Here is a 26333-nt window from a genome sequence, read left to right as displayed (position 1 = left end):
GCTTTAAAAAGGCTTCTCACAAACAGCCCTGTAGTACTGCTTTGTAAAACTGTCACTATAAAGACTGAGAAAAAAAAGAAAGATTTTTTTTTACTACAAATATTCAGTGTATGATTGAGTCAAAACATGCAGATCAGTGCGCTGAAAGGTATTTATGAAATACATGATTTATAGTCACACTGAGTTTATTCTCTGCAGACATGTGGCGTCCAAGTGTACATACAAGTCATATTGCTGTTGTTAATCTGCCTCTCGCTATACAGTAAAAACAAAGTATATACACCTAGTCAAACTAATATGAACTAATAAAAACATACTGTACGTATACCATCATACTGCAGTGGTCCCCTTTTCAGTTATAAAGCTGCCTATGTAACACATAATCAGTACAATATTTGCAGCTCCTTCATTATATGTAATTGGTCTGTTTCTTGGCATTCGCACTTGGTGAAGTCCGTCCTTTCCTTCTCTTCGTGTCCTCAACTGTTCATCAATGTGGAGGAATCGAGGTCAAACTGCCAAACGGGCAGATTTTCATTCCTGCACTTCATCCAGATTCTGTGTGGAGAAGAATCCTTGCAGTGATTTGGGTTTTCTTCTTGAATAAGAGCAGGAAGTTTGAGAACAAGTTGAGCACGGATCGAGTGCCGACGGCTGCCAGTAATCAGCAGAACTCGCCCATCATTGGCCGAGTGTGTGCTGCAGGTTAAGTGTTCAATGAAACACCAAGACAATGACAGTGGCGTTCATTTAAATGTCACAAAGTAAAGCAATCATATTTTAAAACACTGGAGTTAGAGTATAAATTCTTTACAGAATGTTTCTGTGAGAAAATATTGCTTTCAGACATTAATGATGAGTGGATTTTTCCGTCAGCCGTGGTGTGCGGGTGCTTTTGGGTTTAAGCTGCATCTCACTTTCCTGGTGACAGAAAGGAGGACGGAAGAGACGGTTGCCGCCGTTTCATTTCTTGCTGCAGCTGCTCCTTCAGGGTGGACACCTGCAGGGATATCGTGGGGGACACGCTTTTATTACACTCTTAACCAGCTCATTCACCTCATTAATCTGTAGAGGAAACCGTATCTACTACAACACGATCTGTGTGTGTGTGTGTGTGTGTGTGTGTGTGTGTGTGTACCTGCTCCTCCAGGCCTTTGATTCTGTGTCGGTGAGCTCGCTCTCTGGTTCCCAGCGTTCGCTCGACGTCCCTGAAGCTGGTCCTCAGTCTCTCCGCCTCCCGCTGGGCTTCGTCACGCTGCCTCACCAAACTCTCACACAGACTGTGGGACTGCTCCATCTCAGCCAGCTGAGTCTACTCAAAACACGCACAAACACGGACACACACACGTTGATACAAAACAGGTAGGAGAGTCCAACATGTTAGCAAAAAGGAAAGTTTGTCAGCACACCGAATTTCAGGACAGTTGATGTGGAAAACAAGTAAACAATGGAGAGACTTTGGTTCGGTTCTTCCCAAAAGACCAGATCGAAAACAGACACAGAAGAACCATGTTGAACACTCTGGGGAGGAAAAACTATACTTATGTTTTCTGGAAATGCTCTTAACCCTTGTGTTGCCTTCGGGTCAATATGACCCGATTCAATGTTTAACCCTCCTGTTACCTTTATATTTACTAACATATTTTACCCTTGAGGTCAATAAGACCCCAGCTATTAAAATCTCCAGAAAATTATTAGAATTAATATTGTTTTCCAAGTTTAAGTGTGAGGTACTTTATGTTTGTTTGTTGACTCCCAAAAGAACACCGACATTAAACATTGAATCGGGCAACACAAGGGTTAACTAAGACTTTCTGGAAGAATGGAAATTAAGCCATACAAGACATTGTGGGGTCTGCTATCTACAGGACATATTAAGAGGTCAGACGAAGAAAATTGTACATGCAAAAAAGCTTTAACAAGAAATTGATGGACAGAAGATCCTCCAGGAGAATAGCAACGATTGGATATTGTTAAAGACATTTATTTATGGAAAATGTTTCTATCCTTTGAAAGCTTCTTCAGGAATCATGTTTGCCAACGTGGACATATCCATGAAACTAGAAGAACAGATAACTTTACAGATGAGTAAACATCATACATCTGCTGTTCACAACTAACACCTGTGATGTTTATGGTCTGGAGAAGGTCCAAATGGGGGATGGCCCCGAGCAGAGAAACCTCCATCATGACCTTCAAAGTTAAATGACAAAACGTGCAATTCTTTCTTTACCTTCAGCTCTGGCTCTATCGTTTACGCTGTATATTGATTGGCTCACACGTTCATCTGAATCCTTTAGCGTCGCAAGGAGTGATTAAGGAAGTTGCAGTAAGGTTCTTACAAACATAGCCTTGAAGTTCTAGAATTGTGTTACTTTTTTTTTGCCAAATCACATCAGTTCCACAGGAGCTTTTAGCAAATGCCTGAGCGTTGGTGAAGATGACGAGCATTTCTGCATCCTGGGAAGAGGTTTGACTGAATTGGGGTTAAATGATCTTTCGTCTGAGATGTAAAACCAGCATGAAATAAACGACTTTAATGACTCTTTCAGAGTTCAAAGAAAACTCAATGTAGCTTTATATATTTGCTTGTTTGTGTATGTGGTAAACAAAAAAAACATGTTATGACTTGTTTAGCAAAATCAAACCACATAAATATCGTGTTTGGTCGAACATTTACATTATGGAGCGAAGCACTTTCAAGAATGAGATGCAGAAGAACTGAAAAACAACTCTCGAATGCTTATTTGTGACCGTAACACGAAGCAGATGTGTCCAGAGCTTACGGTTATTTCTAAGTTACACTGACCTCATTTGACATTTATGGGTCCTCAACAAAGTTTCAGGTGTAACTTCATGAATATCTTGGAGAGTTACATGAATCATTTGTTTGACAGTAACAAAGTCCCGCCTGACTGTCCTGTGACTTATCAGTTCACTTCCATCTGTAAGGCACACTGGCCTTCTCCTGTAATATTCACTGAGCACAATGTGATTGTGGCAGCTGTGTCTCGCCGTCACTAGTAGGTTCCCCCTTCAAGCACCATGGAATGAGTAGTCGGATGGTTATTCGTAATATATTCTATTGTTCCAGACAGCAAAACACGTGCCTCTGCTCACCTCTCCCCCTCCACTCTCAAGTGGGAGCTTTTATAAGGGTGGCCTCGGCTGCTGACTGATTGCCAAGCACCAGCAGCCGAGGCCAAATCAGACACAGCTGCCACAGTGATGTTTTTCTCATGAAACTAATTTAGATAAAATCCCTCGTAACTTAATGGAAAATGATTTATACTCCACAAAAACACGTTAAAGCCGGATTACTAAAAGTGTCTGTGGTCGATGGCGGCCCGTTGAAGCATGGCTTTGTCCTCCAGTGAAAGGTCCCGGGCTCCAGCCCAGTCACACTGGAAGCTCTGAAGCTGCTACAAAAACAGATTTTATGGCGAGCCGTATAGCTGGCATTCACTCTGCTAACAGCAGTTTGTAATAGCTTCTCAGAGGTTCTTATTATGGCACCGAGTGCTGCAATAAATGTAATAAGTATGATTTCTGATGAATCTACTCTTTACCTGCAGCATCAGTGTCTGTTGCTGTGCTTCCTGCAGCTCCTGTTCGGTGGAGTTCAGAGAGCGGTCCAAGCAGCTTTTCTCTGCAGACAGCCGCATGCTGCCTTCCTCCGTCTTCAGCTTCTGGCGTTCAACCTGATTAAAGAGAATTGTCAGCGATAGGAAAGCACAAGATCCCTTACAAAACAGTCACATCCTCACAGATGTTGCGTTTCTGTAGAGTCTGGGTTTTAAAAATGCAGGTGGAAATTTGTATTCTTGTTGAGAAATTTGACCTTTACATGCGGTATAAAAAGTAGTGGTGAGCTCAGATGAGGAACAGGAGAGGCAATAGTTCTTGTTTTATATATATATATATATATATATATAATTTGACAAAAGAATGAGTGACATTAACTCTGACAAAACACTTGGTAGATAAACTCTGTGTGACGTGTTCCCTCCCTATGACTCTGGTACTCTGTGACCTGATGTCTTCAACAAGTTGTTGCTCCCGATGACCCACTGGGCTCACTGTGTGTCAATGAAGTATATATTCAAAGAAACGATTGTTTGCAACCAGTTTCACATTAACTGTCCACGAGCGTCAGTGCTGACCTTATCCAGTGTATTCCTCAGAGCATCCTTGTCTTTCTCCAGCCTCACAGCCTGCCGCTCAGCATCTTTTTTCTCAGTCTCGAGCATGGCGACCGCTCGCTGCAGCCCACGCAGCCGCTCCTCCACGGCGGCGCGCTCTGCCTGAGCTGACTGGGCGCTGCGCTGAGCCTCTGCGGCACCGGCCGAGCGCTGACGTAGAGCCTGACGGAGGAAAGACGGGATCAGAGGTCAGATACAGAGAGAGTGTTTATGTGCAACTGTATTGGGATACTTTTTCACTTTTATTGCTTTGCATGCTGCAATGTTTTTTTTCTGAAGTCTTGATGAGGGCAGATGATCCATCTTCTTCACCTCTTGAGTGTTGTTGAGCTCAGCCTCCACTTCCTCCCGTTTCAGCTCGCTCTGGTCCAGCTCACTCTGCAAGCTTTGCGCGCGCTCAGTGAGGACAACCATGTTCCTTTTCCCCTCCACCAACGATGCCCGGGCGTCATCCATTCGATCCTTATTGGTACAAAGTCATAATCTCATCACTGCCTGGGCTTCATCCATATTGTCAAAGGCCTTTTTTACCTTCTGCCTCACCCACCTGTAGAAGCCTTTTGTCCTGTTCGGCCACACTCAGCGTCTTCTGCAGAGTGGTCAGACAACTGTGTGTGCTGTTGTGAGCAGCCAGAGCCTCCTGCAGGCTCTTTTTGAGGGAAGAGGACTTCTCATTGAGTACAGACTCGCCCTCCTGAGCTTTGAGCAGAGCCTGGCTCAGCCGCTCCGCCTCTCTCTGGAGCAGAGACACACTGGCTTCTCCTTCTGCCACCTGCAGTTTGTAGAAATGTGTCATTTATTATTGCAAACTTAAGCATTCATATTTCACATTGTTGCTGTCCACTGACTAAATACTGGAACTATGCAGGTTACACTAGCAATGTAGCAATGTCTCCTTCTCCATAATTAGTTTCTCACACAGTTCTTTATAGGAAACCTTAAAGAAAGGTTTATTATTGGGAAAATTATAAGGAAACTACATAAAATACAGTATTTCCACATTAACCAAGACCTGCTCTAGTTTGAGACACCTAAAAAAGATCCTAGTAAGTAAGAATGAGATCAGGCACTCAGCGATATGAGGATATCTGTCTGAGCCGACGGTACCTGTTTTACTAGAGAGTCATGGCGCTCCTGGGAGGCCTGGCCGTCAGCCTCCTGGTCTCCCAGACTCAGTTTGAGCCTCTGCAGCTCCCCCTCGAGGCTGCGCCTCCCCAGCTCCATCCTGGTGGCCCGGGCTTCAGCTGCCTCCAGCGCTTCCCGCAGACGCCTCTTCTCCGCCTCCAGACGCATCTCAGCAGCACGCTGCTTATTTAACTGATCCTGCAGAGATGGAGGGAGGACAGAGAAAATATTCAAGACCAGTTGGTGGAGCAAAATGTCTTGTTGTATATTGGAGAGCTGTATTTTAGACCCAGAATACAAAGGCATGCACAGATAGTCTAACAGATGATCCCCTGCTGTATCTGAGCTCCGAATTTACTCGTCTTTCATAAATCCTCCTGAGATTTTACCAAAATGCAACACGTATGAATGGCTTTCAATAACACCCACACACACAAACCGACACACAGTTTTGCCTATCAATGCTTTGTGTGTTGTCCTCTCTTCATGTCCCTGCTGTTCCTGCCAGGAGGATTATTTTGAAAGGTGCTGGCATTGAAAACAGACATATGGAGAGCTGAGACAGGACACATAAGAGGTGTGCCACTATGTGTGTGGCATCTGTTGTTATTACATATTGCCCTTCTGTTGAGTTGCCACATGGCGATGATAGCAGATCAGTGGTCACTGCTGTGTGGGACCCAGTACAAATACTTGGAGTCTATATACATGCACATGAGTATACACAAGTGTGTGTACCTGGGTATGTTTTCTATCCATTTCAGAGGTCTGTAGAGTTCGCTCTAAATCCTTCACCCTGTCGCTGAGAGCTCTCCTCTCTCTGTCTCCTCTCCTCACCATCTCCTCCTGCTGCTGGAGCAAAGTGTGAGTGGTGGTCAGACGCTCGTCCACTCCACGCTTTCCTGCAATTACACCAAAAAAATGGCTTTGTGGTCATTTGGTTTTCTGGCGAAGGTCTTTTTCTTGCGAAACCTGCATGAAAAAATTTCAAATATTTTACCTTCTTGGTATTCCTGTAAGGTGTTTTCCAGGTGAGTGAGACGAACCAGAGCAGAGTCCCGTTCCCCTGACAGCTCCTCCAGCTCCCGCTGCAGGGCCCCCAGCTGGCAGAGAGCATCATCCTTCAAAATCAGCAATAAACAAAGACTTGAACCATACAAACACAAAAAAATCACCCTGAATTATTATTAATATTTACTTTGTGATTGTTCTCATGCCGAGCTGCTCTGTTACCCTCTCTCTCTGTGCGCCACGCAGCTCCAGGAGGAAGTCTCTCAGATCGCTTCGCAGTGTGTCGGGGTCCAGCTCTGGCTGAGGGAGAGGCAGCGGTGTCTCCCCCCTCTCAGGCGACGCAGAGCCTAAAGTATCGTCAGGGGTGCTTACTCGGAATTCTGAAAAAATTAAATATAAAAAGTTGCATCCACTTTGTGAAAAATAAATATTTTTGTATATTGGGGCATCTAAAAAGGTGTGTAGGAGGGATCACATTATACTGAATATGAGATATGGCTCACTGGAATGGTCTGCTCGGCTTTATATCTCAAGAAGACATTAAGCGGCTACAATAAATAAATCTTCTTTGAGACAGTCCTATAAAAGAATTGTGCTAAAACATTTTTTTACAGAGCTATATTCAATGCCTGAATACATGCCTAAATTCTGCAATGCAGAGTTAAAGCTGAATGTCAAATTTTTACCTTTAGGAGGCGACAGGGAGGAGCGCAGCGGGGAGATGCTGTGGTGGCGTGACATGGCTCCTGGTGATGTGGAGCTCCCCCCCGGGCTCCTCCCCCTGCCTCCCCTGCCGCCTGCTCCGATGCCCAGTGTTCGCGTCAGTGCAGACTGAAGGCTGCTCAGACGAAACTCCAGGTCCCTCCTCCCGGCATCAGCCCGGGTTAGCTCCGCCTCCGTGGCGGCCAGGCGGCCCTGGGCCTCGCTCAGCTGCAGGATGGACAGAGCGGCAGAGTCCTGAGCCGCCTGAGCGCGCAGGACCAGCTTCTTGGTTTCATCCTGCATCTTCTTCTCGCAGCCACGCGCCTCCTGCAGCTGAGCGGTCAGTTCCCTCTCGCAGCCCCGCCACCCCGACTCAGACTCCAGCAGGCCCTTCTGAGTCACAGAAAGCTGCATTGAAAAAGAAAAGAATTAAAAATGTTGACACAGTAAAGACAGCAGGTAAACAAATAATGTCTTCACACTCCTCACTTCTTTCTTGAGGGAGTCTCGTGCCGTTTCAGCCTCAGTTAGCTTCTGTCTGAGGGTGAAAACCTCTTTCCCCTTCTCCTCCTCTCTTTGCTCCTCCAGTGACAAGCGAGTCTGCAGCTCGGCCACCTCCCTCCCTCTATGCTCCTTCTCTCCATCAAGAACCTTCAGCTGGAGCCAAGAAAAGCACAACATCACCACACAGCCACACATGTGAAGTCGAGACTGACTTCATGTGAATGTCTCCGAGGTGTGGAGGAATGTCCGACCTGTCTGCGGAGCTCCTGGAGTTCTCGTCGAGCTTCAAGCCGTGACCGTTCCACTTCTCTCAGGCAGCTCCGCAGCTCCGTCACCTCCTTCTGATTAGATGACAGATTCTCCTCCAGCACCGCCAGCCTCTGCTCCTTCTCCTCGCACTGTCTCTTCACGCTGAAAACCCAACACACACACATTTTACTCTGAACATTGCATTTCTGTCAGCGGATACTTTCCCACTGGTTGGAGTGTTTACCTGATTCTCTCCGTTTCTGCACTTCGTAGAGTTCCTCTCAGCTGAGTGTTCGATTGGCCCAGTGTGTCCCTCTCCTTGGTGACGTCAGCGAGGCTGCGTCGCAGCTCCGCCCCCTCTCTTCTGTTGTTTTCTGCTGCATCCTGAGTTTGATTGAGACGCCGCTCACTATCCAAGACGTCCCGCCTCAGCTGGTCTCGACACTCCTCGTTAGCTGAGAGAGAAGCTCTGCACTGGTCCAGCTGGAAGGCGAAAGTCATGTGTGGGACAAGGTGATGGAACCGAACAGACTCAAAATGTGGTGGATTATCTCACGGCATCCACCAGGAAGTTCTGTTTACTAGATGCTAGTTCACAGGACATCTCAACACTGTTTGCACTAACATTTGGTGGAAGGTGTGGCCGTATTGCTCCAGGGGCAAGCGATAACAATTAGATGAGAAAACTTTAGTAATTCCCACCCACAATTCATTCAAACAAGAGAAGACTCATACAGACAACAAGTCTACAGTGAACAACAGGCAAAAAACACATTACAAAGCATAAATAACACCAGAAAATAACATATGAAACATGATTAACATCAGAAAGATGCTAAATCTAAAAAAGAATCTAATCTTCTGAGTACCGAGTTGCCCACTAATGAGCTTCTGAGTCCATTAACAACAGTTTAGTGGAAGGCCTTCAAAAGAAACAATCGTTTTTAACTGGGCCTTTTTCTACAGCCCCCTCTCGTGAGTCCGGGGTAAGGCCGATCACTGAGCCAGCCTTTCTGATCATCTTATTGATCCTGTGTTTATCATCTGCAGTAGCACAGCATAGAAGAGGACACTAGCTAAGATCCCCTGGTAAAAAACACGAGGAAGCTTTTTGCTGATATCAAAAGATCTGATAACACATGGCTCTATGGCCTATAGTTAGCCGTTTAAAATGAGAATAAAAACGGGTATCCAAACCAAAGGAATGTACAGCCTTGGTGGAGGTATGTGGTCTCTGATTTATATTGTATCACTCTCATATTCCAACTTGTAGAAGATTATCTACCTCTTTGAGAGCAACATCAGCACGTGACTGAAGATCAGCGCACGTCTCTCGTAGACTGTGGAGTTCCCTTTCATGAACAGAAGCTGCATCTTCCAGCTGAGAGCGAAGCTCCAGCAGCTCGCTGGTCAGGGTCCCAATTCTGACCTGTGTATGAGCAAAATGTCAATAAAAAGTAACTTCAGTAAATCTTCCTTATGAGGCTGTGTTAGAGCGAAGATGATTCAACAACAGACAGGACGTCACTTCACCTGCTCCTGCTCTTCACAATGAGCTGCCTCTCTCGACATTCGCTCGGCCTCCAGGGCTGCAGCTGACAGCTCGGTCTGCAGGGCGGACACTCTGTCAGACAAAACTGTTTTTTCTGCCTCCTTCAGAGAAAGGGCCTGGAAAGAGAGAAAAGGTCTGGTTAACAAAAGGGGAGGATCTTACAACAGACGTACTGGAGCTGAGCCACATGAACGACCGCGACAGAGAGGACGACGAGGATTTTTCAGTTTCTCAGAGGCTTGAAATGCTGTATGCCTTTGGTATGGCTTTATTTCCTATCACCTTTTCTCCCCCTGGAAACCGTTTACCGTTTTCGCTTTTCTTCTTTGACCCAGACCTCTCTCCCCACCCCGACCCATTTGCTTAACGTGTCTTTTTCTTTCTTTCCCCCTCTTATTTGGGCTGCTTATAGGCTCTTTGTCTCTGGCTCTTCTTTTAACACACACTCCTTCTCAGTCTGCTAATTAACCCTCTCAGAACTTTCCTCACTCTGGATCCAGAGTCCTAACCTAAAAAGACTCCTCTCTCCAACCTCCCCTCCTCCAGATCCTTTGAGAGACTTGCAATCAGTTCTCTCGACTTTTTGTTCATAAATAGTTTATTTGAGAAATTTATTCAGATTTTTAAAAAACATTGCAGAAAAGGATCTAGAGGTGAAAAAAAACAAATGACTCTTACTAATGGCAGATAAAGGACTCTCTCTGTCCCTCTCCTTAGACCACCTATGAGACACATCTCTGTTGACTGACTGCGACATCCTGTTACAGAGACTTGAGCAGTCGATTTACATTTAATTGCATTACAGGAGCAGTCGATTTTCATTATCATTATCATTTCGATTTTAATTTGTCTCGATATCAGATCGATTAATGTTTGAGTTTGTTATCAGTTTCGTTTTGGTTTTGTTTTGGATTATTTTATTTACCTATTATTTTTTTGCACCCTTATATTATTATAATATTATTTTATTTACCTTATTCATTGTTAAGATGAAACTACTAAATTAAAGACATCCAGAGCAGAAGACAAGAAAAAAAACCGATAAATAAAAGCATGACATAAAAAAACAAAAAGATGTTATATTTTAATAAACATGGACAAACACTCAAAGATCAATTTTATGAGAAACTGGATTCTTTAAGATGTTGTAGTAGGCAATGAGATCAATGTTATCTTCTGAGCGGATTCTTGTACACGGCATTGATATAGCATGATCCACCACCAAATCTTCTCGTCCTTCAAATTACTTTGATCGCATTAAAATTTCAAAAATCATTTCAAATCAATCGCACATCTTCTTCAAAAAAAAAAAAAAAAATCTGCAGATTTCAAAAAAAAAGTTCACAAAAGATGGTTCAAATATTATCATCTTGCTCTCCTTTTTCTCCTCTTGCTCTAATCCCTCCAGATAAGTCTGCTGGCTCCTCCAGTTGATCACTAAGCTGCAGAAAGAGACTCACTCAAAACTAAAAAGGCTCCATCACTGGCTGCACTCTGCTCTGCAAAATCAAGAATCACTTTTAAAAATCTCTTAAAAAATTTCTTCTCTTTTTGGTGATTCTGAATTGCCAGCATGCACCCTCATACTTTAATATTGCCCTCAGAGAGCTCCCTACACTAGACTCTTTACTTTCTCTGAAGGTAGTTCTAGAGTAGAATAGAGATTTAAAAGTAGATCCAGAGCAGCCTTTATAAAGCAATCACTTTCTTATAGACACAGTCCAATTTCAGTCCTCACAGACAACCAGACCTAAGTTTGACCTGAGATTAGAGAGAGCTTATAGTTAGGGCCAGGGAGGGCCCTCTTGGCCCAGGCCTGCTGCTGCTGCTAGCTTATAGCTGCTATAGATTTAGGATGTACCTATCTCCTCTTTTTCTCTTTTTCTTCCTCTTTTCTCTCTGAATTCTCTCCTCTTTTTCTCTCACTCACATTACTCTCTCCCTCTCTCCTTGACTCTCATCTTGATGGGGTCATCGGATCATATGGATTCATAGATCCTCTATGCCTGACTGGAGATTGATGGAGGTCTGGGGGTTGAATTCTCCCTCCTCGCCTGCCTCTGTCCCTGACTCTCCTCACCCTCCTCCCCTCCCCCTCTGCTGCCGTGGATGGATCGTGGAGGTCTCCATCGTGAATGGGCTATGCCTACTATATACACTTCATCATTATTATCATATGATATTATTTTATTTATCCTTCTTCTGTTATCTACATCTACATTACACATCATCTGTCCATCCTCCTCCTCTCCTCCTCTCTCCTCTCTCCAGGTTTTTTTTTTTTCCTTTTTTTGGTTATTTGTTTTTTTGTTTCCGTCGATTGTTTTTTTGGGGGGGGGGATGTCTATGTACAGATTGTAAAGCACTCCGAGACAAATTTGTAATTTGTGAAATTGGGCTATACAAATAAACTGAATTGAAACTGAATTGAACTCTTTTCCAACCTGTTGTTTCTCCGTCTCAGCCTGCAGCAGACTCTGATCTCTGTCATGCTGGAGACTTCTCAGTTCATCCTGCAGCTCCTCGCTTTCTCTCTCTGCCCTGTGGAGCTGATCCTCCGCATCCTGCCGCAGCCTCCTCAAGGTGCCCTCATGCTCCATCAGCAGGCTGTGACGCACGACTTCCTGGGAAACAGAGCAGCCAAGAACACCAACATGGATTAAAGAGCCATTCGATTTATCCGAAAAGTAAAAACAAGTCTACAACAAGGGCTTTGAGTAGCACTGAACCACTGAAGCTTCTGACCTTTTCTGAGACCAGCCTCTCCACCTCCTCCTGATGTTCAGAGATGGCCTTGCGTAAAGCCTGCTGGGCCTCCAGCTGTGCAGCATTTAGAGTCTGAGTCAGAGCCTGTTTCTCTCGCTCAGCCTGGGCCAACAGATTCTCCCCATCCGAGCGAACACGCCTTAGTTCAGCTGCATATCCCATCCAGAAAAGAATCCAGTAGAGGAAAACACAGGACTCAACCATTAGGTTCTTATTCTGTCATATCACTGAGCAACTGTCTTTCCCATTATACCAAACATTCAGAGTTGAGCTCTTAAAGAGGCACAATGTCAACTAAAAGTCGTCTTTTCTCGTTGTATTTCTTCTTCTACATACTTTATCACTCACCTGCTGCAGTCTCACAGCGGACTCGAAGGTTTTGGTTCTCCGTCTCCAGCTGCTCCCTTCGAGACTCCACCTGAACAAGCTGCTGCTGCACCTCAAACAGACTGGTTTCCAGCGACTCCCGTTCAGACCTGTGCTGGGAAAAACACAAGTTACACACACACACTTACGTTCACTCATGTGAGAATGCATGGGTCATTGAGAAACAACACACACCTGAAAGCAGTTAGTTCCTCTGACAGAACAGTGTTTTCTCTCTCAGAGGCCGTCAGCTGGACCACCAGTGCTGCTTTGTCTCGAGCCAGTTCTGCTCGACCACGGCCGGCTTCTTCTAAAGCCACCTCCGTCCTCTGGGCCTCTCCTCTGGCGAGAGTCAGCTCTGATCCCAGAGAGGTCACCTCACCACAAAGCTGTCAACAAAAGCCCCAAAATGTAAACGAGTAACAATAATAATAAAAAACATGATCTAAAAAGTCCTTAATTACAGTTTCCATTTTGTCTGTATAGGATGTATATCTAAATTAGGTCAAGCCACCTCCCAGAGCTTTCTTGTGATGCAATATAATCGGTTGTGTACCTGTGTGACTTTTTCCTGTAGCTTAAATCTCTCGGCCCTGATACTCTGCAGCTCTGCATCCGTGACCACCCGGGTTAGCTCGACGTCCTGCAGCGACTGGTGCAGCGCGATGCGGGCCGAGTCCAGCTCCAGCCGGTCCTGCTCCAGCCGGACCAGCTCATCTCTGATGGTCAACCTCTCCTGCTCCGCCTCCCGTTTCTGGGCCTGCAGGATGGCCTTCTCTTCCTCCAGCTGAGACAGAGTGAAGGTTGAGACGTTCACATTATTACAGTTCACTTCAGCTCTCTGGTATCATTCTTCACAAAACTGCTTTAGTCACTTTTTGTGTGTAACTAAGGGCAACATCATGAATGTGCCCATATCCCTGTGCATTGCATCTAGACTACAAAACATGCAAATGAGGAAAAGGGATAGAGTGTTATACAGCCATGCCTTTGCTCCACCTTCGAGTGTGGTCATTTTTAACATGTAAAAACACATCATATGAACGACTCCATCTCAAACACTGAACCCTTTAAGGAGGTCAAATACACACATGACATGGTCTTACCTTGAGAATGTAATTGTTAAGGTCAGTTTTGTCCTCGGCCAATCCCTCGTTCATGCTTCCCATCTTGGCCAGAGAGTCCCTGAGAGCTGCATCCTCAGACTGCAGCTTGTTGATCAGCAGAGAGAGCTCTGCGTTACTGCCCTCAGCCTGGAGAGGAAATGAGGGTCACAGACAATATGAGAACACAGAATATCAAATCTGCAAAAAGTTAAATGAGCACAAGTTTATTTCTTTTTACCCGAGCAAGTGCTTCAGTAAGTTGCGCTTTCTCTCGCTCCAGCAGCTGCCGCTCAATCTCCACCTGCTGGTGAGTCTCCTTCACTGCAGACAGCTCTCCTCGCTGAGCAGAGGCTCGACTCTCACTCTGATCCCACTGCTTTTGTCTATCGCAAAACGATAAGCATGTGGTATTAGAGCAAAACATATTAGGACTGCTAGCTCTGTAGGGGGATTATAGAGGGGCACCGTTTGAGTCCTAAGGACCCAGTTAACACTTTCTTCCCAGCTGGTCGGGTTCATCAAGAAAGCCTCGGACCCCGACTAACTGACTGACTCACATCCCAGGACAATGTTAAACACCTTTGCACAGCTTTTCTTTTCTTAAAATACACTTTCCAGTTGTATTTAAAAAGATACTTGTTTTATTTGTTATTTACCATATGTATCTATTATTATTACACTACATTTACTGTTTTTATTCATGTTTTATCGTTTCATGTTTATTGTCATCGAGTCAAATTCCTCGTATGTTCAACGTAGTGTAATAAACAATTCTGATTCTAAAAGGTGAAATACAGCATAAGCTCGAGGACAAGACGAACAGCATGAGCGTTATAAAGCCATGTGCAAACATAGATGTACTGTGGCTCAGCTGGCTTGTTTGATATGTGTAAAGTGTCAGCTCTGCTGTCATACCCATTCACCCAGGTGAGTAAATGAAGAGGTTTTCTGACCTTATAATGTGTCCTCCTGTGAGCATTTGCATTGTGTGTTGGCTGCAGACAGACTTTGTGGATGAGCGTCCACATCGCCTTCACTTAATCAAGTTCAATTAGCCGACTTACATCCTCTGAGTCTCTGCCTTTGCCCGCTGTCTCTCCTGAGTGGCGGCTTCCTTCTCCTCCCTCTCGTGACCTCGCTCTCGCTGAGTGGACGTCACGGTCAGCTGAAGCTTCTCACAGTCCATCTGCAGCATCTGGTTGCTGCTCTGTGCTGCCTGCAAGTTCTTCTCCAAGCTCACCTTCTCACTGCGATGTTCATGATGTGTGAGGGGAAACCGTTAGGGTTACGTTCACTTAAAGATTCACTTTTAGAAACAGACTGTAAAAGGTGAGAGAAGGGTCTGTAAACCTGGCCAGTGTGTCTCTCTCCTGCTTCAGGCGTTCCTTTTCTCTCTGTGTGGTCTCTCTTTCTCTCTGAGCAGCATCCCTCTCTCTCTGCAGAGCTTGGTTTCGCTGGTCGGCATCTCGTTTAGCTAAATCAGTCTCTGAAAGCTGCTTGCGTAACTGTTGAACCGAGGACTGGGCAGAGAGCAGGCGCCCTCGCACATCCTGGAGACACAACACAAGTGGGGTCACGCACCTCTAGTGGCACCTATCCATGGTGATTCTTTGGGTTTTTAGCCCGGATTTTGAGATATTAACCTTTGAGACCCAATGGAATTAAGGTAGCTGTAATTTGCTTGTAGGACGATTTGGAATTAATTATTTGGTAAAAACTAGTTGCAATACAAATCCTGGGTGATGGGAAGTATTTTTTTAATGTATTTTTTCTGTAAGTACCAACAAATAAATTATAATAACTGTCTTTGTATGTGGGAAAAATTATCTGGCGAAATAAATGCAAAAGCCATAGTTTGAGTTAACTGACCCTTTACTCTGCTAATGTGTAGACAGCTGTTCTCATTTTGGCTGTGGAAGCCTAAAGGTTAGTGGACTGTAATTAGTCTCTAAAATAAATGCACCTTTCTTTTAAATACATGTATATGTACAGATTGTAAAGCCTTCTGAGGCAAATGTGTAATATGTGATATACAAAATAAACTGAATTAGATTAAATGTGCATTATTTACTTGTTGTGTCACCAGCAGCACGTTACAAGAATAATGAACAAAAGATAAAGCACAACATCACCAATGTGCTTTCTTCCTGAAACAATCACTGTAATGAAATGAAACAAATGATTTGACATGTCACCTGCAGATGCAGCGTCTTGTTAGTGACTGCAGAGCGCAGAGCTGACAACGCCGCCTCAGAAAGAGGAGCCAGGGAGGAGGCCCGAGAGGGGGATGACCTGCGAGAAGATGAGGAGCGGTGATGGGAGAAACCCCGGATCAACGCCAGCAGCGGAGCCCCAGAGTTGTCCTGGTCGGCCTCCGATGACGACTCTCCATCAGACAAAACCGTCTACGAGAGAACATGTAAATGAGGCACTCCCATCTTTGAGATATAAGACAGCATGCATATGTGTGGATGTTTACCTGTGCGATGTCCCGCATGGTGTCCAACAGCGTCTCCGTGTGAGCTCTCATCGCCTGCATCTCAGTCTCATCATTACCACTCTGCTCCTGAGAGAAGACAACATGAAGCACAGGAAGATTAAAGCTACAGTTGGCAACAACTAAAATAATAACGTTGACATATTTTCTCAAACTGTGCCCATGTAAGTAATACATGAGACAGATAATAGGTAGACTAATCAGGTTGTATCGAAATCGGCAGAGCTGTTACAGAATCTTGATTTATTTTCACAGAGTTGTGCCTAGTTTGATAGTTTAAGCAAATGCGACAAGAAAGTTACCAACTTCAGCTTTAATGCAGCTGAAAATGCGTTATAGCTTTAAAATCATACAGTTGACATTTTTGTTTGTTTTCTTATAGTCAGCAAATCAATAAAAATACCAAAAGCAATAGTGTATTAATCTCCACATTCTATGTCCCTACTGTACACCGAAAGCCAGTTCGCCCTAAAAACAGGTCAAGATCATAAGATTGTATGTTTAAATATGGCTTTAACACCTGGACACTCATTCCTTGGCAAATGTTACTCAAACACAAGAACATTGTGTATTTTTTGGGGACTACTTTCAGCCATAGAAAGATTTTTTTATTGACATTTGGAGGAATAGTGACAGTTTACAACAGAACAGTACGTTATAGTAATGAAGCAACATGTCAGCCAGTGCAACAGTGTGGCTCACTGTTTTTAATATGACCTCTAACCTCAAGCCTCCTCATCAGTGCGACCATTTCTCTGTCTCTCTCCTCAATGTGTCCCTTTAGTCTCTCTGCCTCTCGAACTGACTCTGACAGCCTGAAAGGGAACACAGGAAAGGCAAAAGTTGATTCATACAAATGTTGTTGAATAACAAACCTGTAGGAGAGCTAACCAGAGTCACTGACCTGACGTTGAGCTCACTTCTCTCTGCGTCTGTTCGGGTCTGAAGATTCATCATCTCTCCCACTCGCTCTCTCAGCTGCTGCTCCAGCTGAACCTGCAGAGCTTTCTCCCGCTCCAGGACCAGAGCTGCTCCGGCCTCCCGGGTGTGCAGCGTGGCAGACAGACCTGCACACGACACCTGAGCAGAGTGGGATGCCCGAGCCAGCTCGTTGCGCATATCTGACAAGTCCCTGGAAATGGAGAGAGATTGACACAGAGGGAAAGTGTTCGTACCGTCACACGTTGAAATCAGTGCTCAGGCAACGGGCTGACCGCTCCCCGTTTGCTGACCTTTCAGTGGCGCTCTTCATTTCACAGACGTGCCTCCGAAACCCAACAACTTGCCGCCACAGCATCAGCAGTCGACTGTGCTCAGTACTGAAGTAACTGTGGAAAGACTGACAGGGGACACAAGTAACATGACATTATCTTATAATCTTTTCTTCATTCACCAAGTTTGTATTGTTTTGTAAGCTTTGCGCTCCCACCTCCTCTTCTCTCCTCCAGTCAGACTCCTTTTGTTCCAGTTCCTCCCTGGCTTTTGTCCAGTCAGCGGTGAGCTTGCGAATGTCCTGGCTGAGAGCCTCATTGGCCAAACCGGCCTGCTCCAGCTGCTCCCTCAGCATGCCATTCACTGCGGACAGACTGCTGCTCCTGAAAACACACAAGGGGAAAACTCATTATGTTGACAGGGCAAAAATGATATATTGCCCGCGAGACTCGCTACAGGTCTCATGAAGGATCCGTCACCTCTGTTGTTCTTCCTCCAGACGGATTAAAGCGTCCTCCAGGTAGCTGCTTGACTCGTCTTGATGGCGGCCATTTGATGATTCACTGGCGCTCTGGATAAGAAGATAGTTCAGAGTTTAAATGTTATTTGTGGAAGATTATAGCCGTCTTAACTGGAGTCAAAGTCAATAGACGCCACTCACACTCAGCTTGTGCTTCTCTAACTCTGAGGACCGCTCCTGCACCATCTGCTCTAGATCCCCACACCGCTTTTTGTACTGAAGTACCTGAAGAAGCAAGGAAACTGTGACTATCTTGTAACAAACCTGACGACTTCATCTCAAATACAGAGAGTAAAACAAACATACCTTGGCCTGCAACTTCTGTACGAGCTGCGCCTGCCTCTGCTGACCCTCCTGGTATGCAGTGAGTTTACGCTTGTAGGCCGCCTGCTCCTCGTCCAGCCTCCGTCGTAAGTCCACATTCTGCTGCGCCAGGCTGCGGGACTCCAGTGAATCGTGATCCTCGTCTCCCGTCTCAAAGCGTAGCGCCTGCTCCAGCTGCAGGTTTAGATGTTAGACGTTATTTTATTTTCAGTGCTGCCATGCTGTGAGTTTAAAATACCGAGCACGCGCTGTAAATCTCAACATACTTAGTATTTGAGATTGAATGTGTATTCCTTGGTCACAGGGAACAAAAACATCTCATCACACGGCCTTTTAGTCACTGCTCTGGAGATCTGTCAGACAACACCACCTTCCTCATCAAATGGAGTTGCTCAGTTGTCGTGAAAGTGTTAGAAATTGATGCTCCTTCTTGATCTCGTAAACAGCAGGTGGCTAAATCTGTCCTTCTGTACACATGACATCTATTGCATCTGTCCATCCTGGAGAGGGATCCTCCTCTGTTGCTCTCCTGAAGGTTTCTTCCCTTTTTTCCCCCTGAAGGGTTATTTGGGAGTTTTTCCTGGTCCGATGTGAGGTTTTGGGGCAGGGATGTCTATGTGTACAGATTGTAAAGCACTCCGAGACAAATTTGTAATTTGTGAAATCGGGCTATACAAATAAACTGAATTGAATTGAATTGAAAATCTTTCTCACCAAAAGGGGCATTTTCTAGCAGTTCTAGAGCATTGTTGGCAAAAACACTTCTTTTTTTTGTTGAAAAAGTAAGATGTTCTGCTCAGCTGCATAAGACGCTGGGAATGCTGTAAATGTTTAACACTCAAGTGTAGTATGTGTCTTAATAATTAATTAAATAGCAGACAGTGATCACAGACTTACACTGAATAATATATTGTTTTCATCATAGTTGTAGCCCCAGTATTGTTAACCCGCATTCTTTGTATTTTTAATCAAAGTGAAATACTAAATACAAAACTGAAGTATTTCTGAATTCTACAATAGAAATAAAATGTGGTTTACATGAGATCAAATAAGTCGATTTGAAAAGAGAATAAAGTGCTGAAAAACTACACGCTGACAACCACAGCATATTTGTTTCTCTGAAAGGACTTCATCTGGGTTATTTTTCATTTCTGGATGCATGTTTCCTTGATTAATATTCAACCCCAAAACAAGATGTGTGGCGCCCACCCACCACTCCACCGTGTCTCGTCCCCACTGAAGCCCCTGTTTACAGTCGCCCAGGGTGACAGACGCCATGGCAACATTCCACTTGAGTTAATTCCAGTCCCCCATCACCTGGGAGACCAGCAAATCTCAGACAAAGAGAGACCCAAATAGATACAGAAATTGGAAAGGGGAAAGAGCCATAGCATTCCCTTTAGGTCCACGTCACCTTGGGGATTTAGAAAGCCTTGGGAGTTTACTATTCATACAAAATGAAGGCCAGTCAGGTACTTGACTTATTTACGGTCATATCGAGTATCTCTCTTCCAATCCTTAACTCACTGTTCCTGTTCTGCCCGTCTTACTAGAGTCCCATGTTGCAGTGCCGGTGTCTTACCCGCTCACTAATGGCACCGTACTTGATGGCGAGCTCGTCTCGGTCGGCTCGGCTGTGTGCCAGCAGGTCCTCCAGCCTCACCAGCTCTCCCTGCAGCACCCGGTTCTCCTCCTGGAGGGACATGACCGAGGACATGGCCCCGGCTGTGAAGACACGGGACAGACAGGGACACAATCCAGCAAAGGAAAATGTAAAATTGCATATTAAATACGACAGGAGAGCAGATTTCGGAGACTCACAGGTATCGTTGAGGTTCATTGTGACAATCTCTCGTACTCGTGCTGGTAGACACGTAGGGGGGGCGTCTGGCGAGGGTCCCCGGACGGTCAGCCGCTTCTCCTCAGACAAAACACTCTCCTCCAGCCTCTAATGGACAAAACACAGACATGTGACGCTTTACCTGTGAGACCTTCAGAGAGAAACCGAGCCAGGAGACACAAAAATGACCCAGCAAGTGAAGAATATCCAAACCCAATGAAAATAATAAATTATATTTGAAATAGGACTCTGGAGATGTGGGGGGCCACAGCGGTCACATCAGAGCTGCTCCATGATACAATATATCAACACAAAACACTCAAACCAGCATCGCCAGTTTATTAATACACGATGGGGGATGGAGGGAGACCCGGTCCACCTCACCTGTATCACTGACTCCAGCTTGTTGGAGTCGGTGTCGGGGTTTTCCGTCGCGCTCATCGCAGCGGCAGCAGATATCTGAGCCGCTCCGGCGAACAGGATTAACTAACTCCGAGACGTCTCTGAACCGTCTGCGGCTTCACAGACGGTGCGACGAGGAGAGAAAGTTCAGTGGCCGCAGCCCGCTGCGTGTTCTAGGCTGCACACGTTCTCAGGAGCCGAGTGTGTGACGCGTCCTGTCGTCTCCTCCCGTACAGACGGGCAGAGAGATTGAGGACAGCAGGATTAACAGCGAGGGTTTAAGAGTCACTTCACACCCCTCCTCCCACTCCACCTCCACCTCCTCCACTCTCACTGCCCACATTCACACGCCTGCAGACCCCCGCTATTCAACTGCACAACAAAGAGAGGCCCAAGTAGGCCTACAACTGGAATAGCCCCCGAGACATCCTGCAAGGGGAAAACTAAACATATATGTGACAAATTATAGGCAGGTGTTTTTAATTTGTAATTAGTTAAAGTCACTTTAATTTGGGATTGAATGACTCCCAGTGAATGTGAGTCGGTTGGTAAAACTGTGAGCAATATATATATATATATTAGTGCTGTGAAAAATAACGCGTTAACTCAGTTAATTAAATTACAGGATTAATTAGTTTGTTTTTTTAACGCAATTAAAATAGCCCCCCCCCCCCCCCAAGTTATGTGCCCCCGTGTATAAATGCAGGGCTCTCAAGTGTCTGCGCGCATCGGGACGGAGCAAAGAAAAGTCACTAGCACTAGCACCACCCCCCCTCAGATCCTGGGGTTATAGTCCAGGGCTCCAGACTAACTTTTTTTACTAGGAGCACAGTGGCCCCTAACTTAAAATTTTAGGGGCGCAAGCAGAAAATTTAGGGGCGCACACAGGGTTTTTCCTGGGTCAAAATGGGTCTTCGGTGCTCCCATGCTATTCATGCAGGTCGAGCTGTTGAGTGAGTGATCAGCAGCTGGCCGATCTGTCCATTCACGCACCTCACAGTTATGTATTGATCAGACAAGAAGACACGCTTATCAACTCCAGTGTTTCCCCTACCATTAGAACAGGGTGAAATCTCCACCCGCCACTCTGTAATTTTCGCAGACTTTTTTTTGCCTTAGGCACTCGGGATTTGTCATAGGCGCTCAGGAAAACAGCTTAGGCGCGCGCCCAAATTTTCTCTGCAGGAAAAACCCTGACACACTATAAATCGACTTGCTAAGTTTTCCCATCATTTTTACTGTATTACTGATAAATAATTTGACAATATACAATCGTATGCCTGTTTGCCTTCATGAACTGCAAAACATTCACAACAGAGAACTCTTCAGAAGTTACTGTATTGAGTTTAAACATATTTTAAGAGAAAACATACCTTGAGCATGTGCATGTTGCACTTCGATGTGGCCAATCAAAACATTTGTTGGTTTCTAGAGATGCACCGATCAGGTTTTGGTGCCGATCACCGATCACTGAAATCAGTATCTGCCGATCACCGATAATACCGATCACCGATCACTGAAATCAGTATCTGCCGATCCGATAATACCGATCACGGTGTTGATTGAAGCATTCTATTTATTGTGTAGCATTATTGCTATGAGGACTATGAGGAAATACATATATAAAGCAACTCAAACATTAAAGAAATTACCGACTTCTTTAAACATTTAGGACTTTTACTTTGAAAAATATCCTAATTGATACATTAAAATTGTTTGATTGCTATTGTAGGGGATTTGAGATATGTATGGAACACATCTGCATCATTCATTTCCTGGAACTCTTGGGGAAATCTATATACAGGACTTTTCTTAACATACAAAAGACTGACTAATTTTTATAAACTCTTCCTTGGTCCAGTACAAATGTTTGAATGTTAGCATAATTTAAGCTAAATCTCAGAAACGATTTATAAAGATACAACATCAGTTCATTGTTTACTTTTATATGTTCGTGTATGATTTGTCGACATCTTATTTTGATAAACGGATGTTGTTTCACGTGGTTCTTTCCGCTAACTTTGCAAAACCGGATGTTGTCACTTAAATCCTTCCGCTAACTTTATCAAAATCCTCGCGCGCTCCCGATCGAATGTGTTTACCGTGAACATCAGTCTATAGGGGCAGACATGTGAGAGTCGGCTGAGTCGACCCAGAGATTCAACTCGGGGGACGGGGACGCCGCTCGGTGGTGAGGATCCCCTCGTGGACCTCTCACTCTGCGGCCCTCGCCCTCGTTGCGTCTCCGTTGCGGTGCGCCTCTTTTCACACATTAGCCCCCCCGCTCTCACACACAGGCCAGCCTTCTGCTTCGGTTTTCGTCTCCTTTCTTCTTCTTCTGGAGTTAATGTCGGTTAGCAAACCAGTCATTCAGGCATTACCGCTAACTATAGTGGGCTGAAGTGTAGAACAAGTTTGTCAGCAACAAAAATATTTAATAACAAAAAAAAGAAATCAGCTAATTTACTGGTCGCGCATGCGCGAGTTGATGAAAAATTTACTCGCACTGTGTCTAATTTTAGGCGCAAAATGCGACCATTTGGTCGCAGTCTGGAGCCCTGTAGTCTAATAAGGTCAATATTAGGTGGTGGCCACCCATCAAAGAGAAGACTGGTTTGGTATGTTATGGGCATTTTTCCCTTTGATTGACGTTTTAAAGACCAAGCAAGTAAATGAGAAAATAAACCGCAGATTACTGAAAATGACAATATCAGCCATGGCTTTACCGTGATGTTCAAGTACAGGGGGCCACTCAGTTGTTTCTGATTGGAGGAAAGGTGTTCCAGCTGACCCCATTCCCTCCCCCTACTATAAAACACCATTGCAACACTAGCAATGCAGCATGTAAACAATATATCAGAATATTCTCAAAGTTGTCTTTAACTATAAAATGCTTTAAAACACCATTCAAAACAATACATTCATAAAAGAAAGTTAATAGTTATCATCTTATTATTTTTCACTATGAAACAAGCTAAGGAGGGCACTGCACTACTTCGTGCTTGGATTGTCATAGTTACAGACAAAAGGTTCATTGTGTCAATAGCAGACCCCAACACAGCCTTAAAACACACTCACTGACATAATGTCTGCTTTCAAGAAAGTCAGGAAATAAGTGTTAATAATGATAATCATAAATGTTAATTAATTTTGTCACAACTTACAGTGGGTTTATAATAAATAGGTGCATCTACAGTATATTGATAACAATTAATTGCAGACAATGTTGGGGGGTTTCCCTGGAATTAGCATTCATCATATTGTAAATTGTCAACAAATATCACAACTTTGTGATTGATTACCAGTGATTTTGTGTATGTGTATATCTACATTAATGTATCACAATCATGAGCCTGAAGCAGTTAGTTTACTCTAAGGTGCCCCCATCTGGCTTGACAGAAGATCAGAAACTGGTTTTACAGTTTGGGAGATGTGAGTGTTTAACACCTGTTGATCTTTCATCTTCCACATACCTAACCACACCTGAGGACTTCTTCATTTGAACTGCTTTTTATGTTTACAACCAGCAGACGCAGCCATAAATCAACTGCTGAATAAAGGAACCACCCTCAACTATTTCCTCTTCGGGTTTTGTCCTTCCATACACTTCATTTGGTAGACACGTAAATCCCTCCTAATCCTGTGTGTGTGTGTGTGTGTGTGTGTGTGTGTGTGTGTGTGTGTGTGTGTGTGTGTTTGTTTGTTAGGTGAGGGCAGGTAACTGTCTTTTGGTGGGAACACAGATCTCGCTCTGATGTATTGGAGCAGTACAGAAAAAGGAAAAAGGAGAATGTTTCATACGTTTTTACTAAAATGTGTTCAGTATGTGATGTTCATGTCATTTAATTCAATATTCATAGTTCAAGTTCTTCAAATAATGTTTTTAAAAAAATATATATACATTTTATATTTGTCACTTCACATTTAAAATTCTGTATTTATTCATTTTTCTCCATATATTATGTTCTGTGGATTCATAAAGATAATTATAATTGCTGTATTATTGTGAATTAATTATTGTTAAATCGAGAGGTTAAGTGTCTCGCCCAAGGACACATCGACATTGGCTAGCGGATCCGGGGAGTCGCCCGCAGGATGGGAGGTGAGGGAGATGGAGGTGAGGGTGGAGGGAGGATGCAGAGGTTCAGGGGGGAGGAAGAGGCGCTACTGTCGTGCAACCTCAGCTGGAGAACCAACGTCCTCCCACTGTAAAGCCCGTCACCGTCTTGTCCTCCTCCTCCTCTTGATTTTCCACGTTCTCTTGCCTCCCTCTTTGTTTGTTCTCTCATGGCCTGAATCTTTTTCTTCATTTTCTCCACCTCAGTGACTCTGTGCTGCATCTTCCTCCCACAGACCCAGAGTCTTCTTCTTTAGTCCTCCAGGGTCTTGCTTTGGTCTTTAACCTTTTGGACCTCTGCCTCGTGGCTCTCCTGTAACTGAGCCAGGACCTCTGCTCCTTCAACTTTTCCTCTTCAGCTCTGCAGTCTAAGAGAAAATCCTTTGTGCAGGACTCCCTGCTCTGGATGAGCAGCTGGATTTGGGACTGGAGTTTCTCAGCGAGATCTAGCTCCTCTTGCATGAGATCAAGGATGCTGTCGTCCCTCTGCTGGAGCTTCTTAGTCAGTTTATCGATCTCATCGTTAGAATTAGAAGAAGCCCATTTGAGATCGAGGGGGATATACTTGTGTGTGTGTGTATATATATATATATATATACACATATATATATAGACATATACATATATATATATAAATATGTGTATATATATTATATATATATAAACACGTACGTAACGGAAACACATTCAAAAGACACGCCCAAGTTTTCAAAAGTCTCTGAGGAGTTTGAGGCGGGAGAAAGAGAATGAGGAGGAGGGAGGAAGAGGAGGGGGGTTGTACGTAAAACGGCGCAGCATCCGAGCGAATTAAGATGACCACGAATTGTTTTCCTGCAACAGACTGAAACCCCGACTCACTCGCGCTGCTACGGAAACAACTCTCCCCCTCGTGCACGCCGCGAACACTTCCACTTCCCATGTATTCAGTCTCACCTCGACAGATCGGTGTGATGAGCGTGATCCGGCCGTCCCGCCATTTTTCTGGGCAGACGTTCACCCGACCGAGGCGGAAACAACCCTCATCCACAGCAGAGAGACGCGTCCCATCAGCTGCCGGTGGCCGAGCCGCGTCGCCTTCCTGCGGTCTCTTCCCCAGGCTTTTTCCGGGGAGGGACTTCCAGTTGAGTCGCAGGCGGCGTGTGAACCAACGTGATGGTCTGTTGTCATCACGCAGGGGGTCAATTCATGTACGGCTAAACAGTTTGAATTAAAGCAATCAATACACTTTTTTTTTACAGGCTACACGTGATTGAGATTTGTTTGTTTGTTTCGTTGAAATACTCTGATTCACAGGAAATCTCAAAATCCAGATTACACCAGTTAATAAAGACTATTTTAGTAAATACATATTTTTAATGGAGTTTACAATAACTCGGCTATATGTACTAATTACGGCATAAACCTACACCAAGTAGGCTTTTCAAAGTGCTAGATAGAAACTAAGAGTTATGTGTTGATATAATAGTGGCTCTTTTCTTTTTCTCAATTAAAATAACCAAAGTAAAAGTTTAAAATCTAAAAACAAGAATTACATCTGTTCTGGCAAACAGTTATCATACCTATTAGTTTCAGATTAATGACCCTTCATTTGTCAGAAAAATCAGAAAGAATCTATGTATAACTATTGCTGAATTTTAAATACTCAATAAAACATATATTTAGATGTAATTTCAATCAACAACAATATTTAATGGAAATTCAAAATATGGAAACATGGAAAGCAGGCAATTGTCAAGTTATTGATGTGGAGTTCAATACACGTACATATGATCAACTTCAGAACAATTGCATAACTTGAAAACAACATGGAAATGTTTCTTGAATGGAAACCAATTAAC

At 44.4% G+C, this 26333-nt stretch overlaps 1 protein-coding gene across 4 annotated transcripts; it reads right to left on the bottom strand.

Moving 5' to 3' along the window:
* Positions 1-137: 137 nt before the first annotated feature.
* LOC130208122 (rootletin-like) lies at positions 138-25693 on the bottom strand. 4 transcript variants are annotated; one of them, XM_056437078.1, is made up of 37 exons: positions 25429-25693; positions 19958-20084; positions 19719-19861; positions 18119-18310; positions 17954-18037; positions 17772-17863; positions 17510-17675; positions 17313-17419; positions 16985-17212; positions 16805-16895; positions 16063-16149; positions 15779-15988; positions 14934-15133; positions 14648-14830; positions 13822-13966; positions 13584-13730; positions 13034-13264; positions 12673-12866; positions 12460-12587; positions 12091-12260; positions 11790-11969; positions 9327-9461; positions 9079-9222; positions 8038-8276; positions 7796-7955; positions 7530-7697; positions 7025-7448; positions 6561-6718; positions 6328-6448; positions 6066-6229; positions 5310-5525; positions 4750-4974; positions 4515-4664; positions 4164-4364; positions 3570-3701; positions 1139-1312; positions 138-1000 (listed from the first exon to the last, which is right to left on the bottom strand). In XM_056437078.1, exons 2-37 carry the CDS (start codon positions 19974-19976, stop codon positions 914-916), a joined length of 5895 nt encoding a protein of 1964 aa, XP_056293053.1. In that variant the 5' UTR covers positions 19977-20084; positions 25429-25693; the 3' UTR covers positions 138-913. The 4 variants fall into 4 exon arrangements, with proteins under 4 accessions (XP_056293053.1, XP_056293050.1, XP_056293049.1 ...); XM_056437075.1 differs by lacking the exon at positions 25429-25693 and adding an exon at positions 20361-20559 and having other exon boundaries at positions 6561-6685; XM_056437074.1 differs by lacking the exon at positions 25429-25693 and adding an exon at positions 20361-20558.
* Positions 25694-26333: the final 640 nt, after the last annotated feature.

This window comes from Pseudoliparis swirei, chromosome 18 (genome assembly GCF_029220125.1).
Source record: "Pseudoliparis swirei isolate HS2019 ecotype Mariana Trench chromosome 18, NWPU_hadal_v1, whole genome shotgun sequence".
Lineage (NCBI taxonomy): Eukaryota > Metazoa > Chordata > Actinopteri > Perciformes > Liparidae > Pseudoliparis > Pseudoliparis swirei.
The sequence above is the reverse complement of the archived record's forward strand: the minus strand, read 5'-3'. Positions and strand labels throughout refer to the sequence as shown.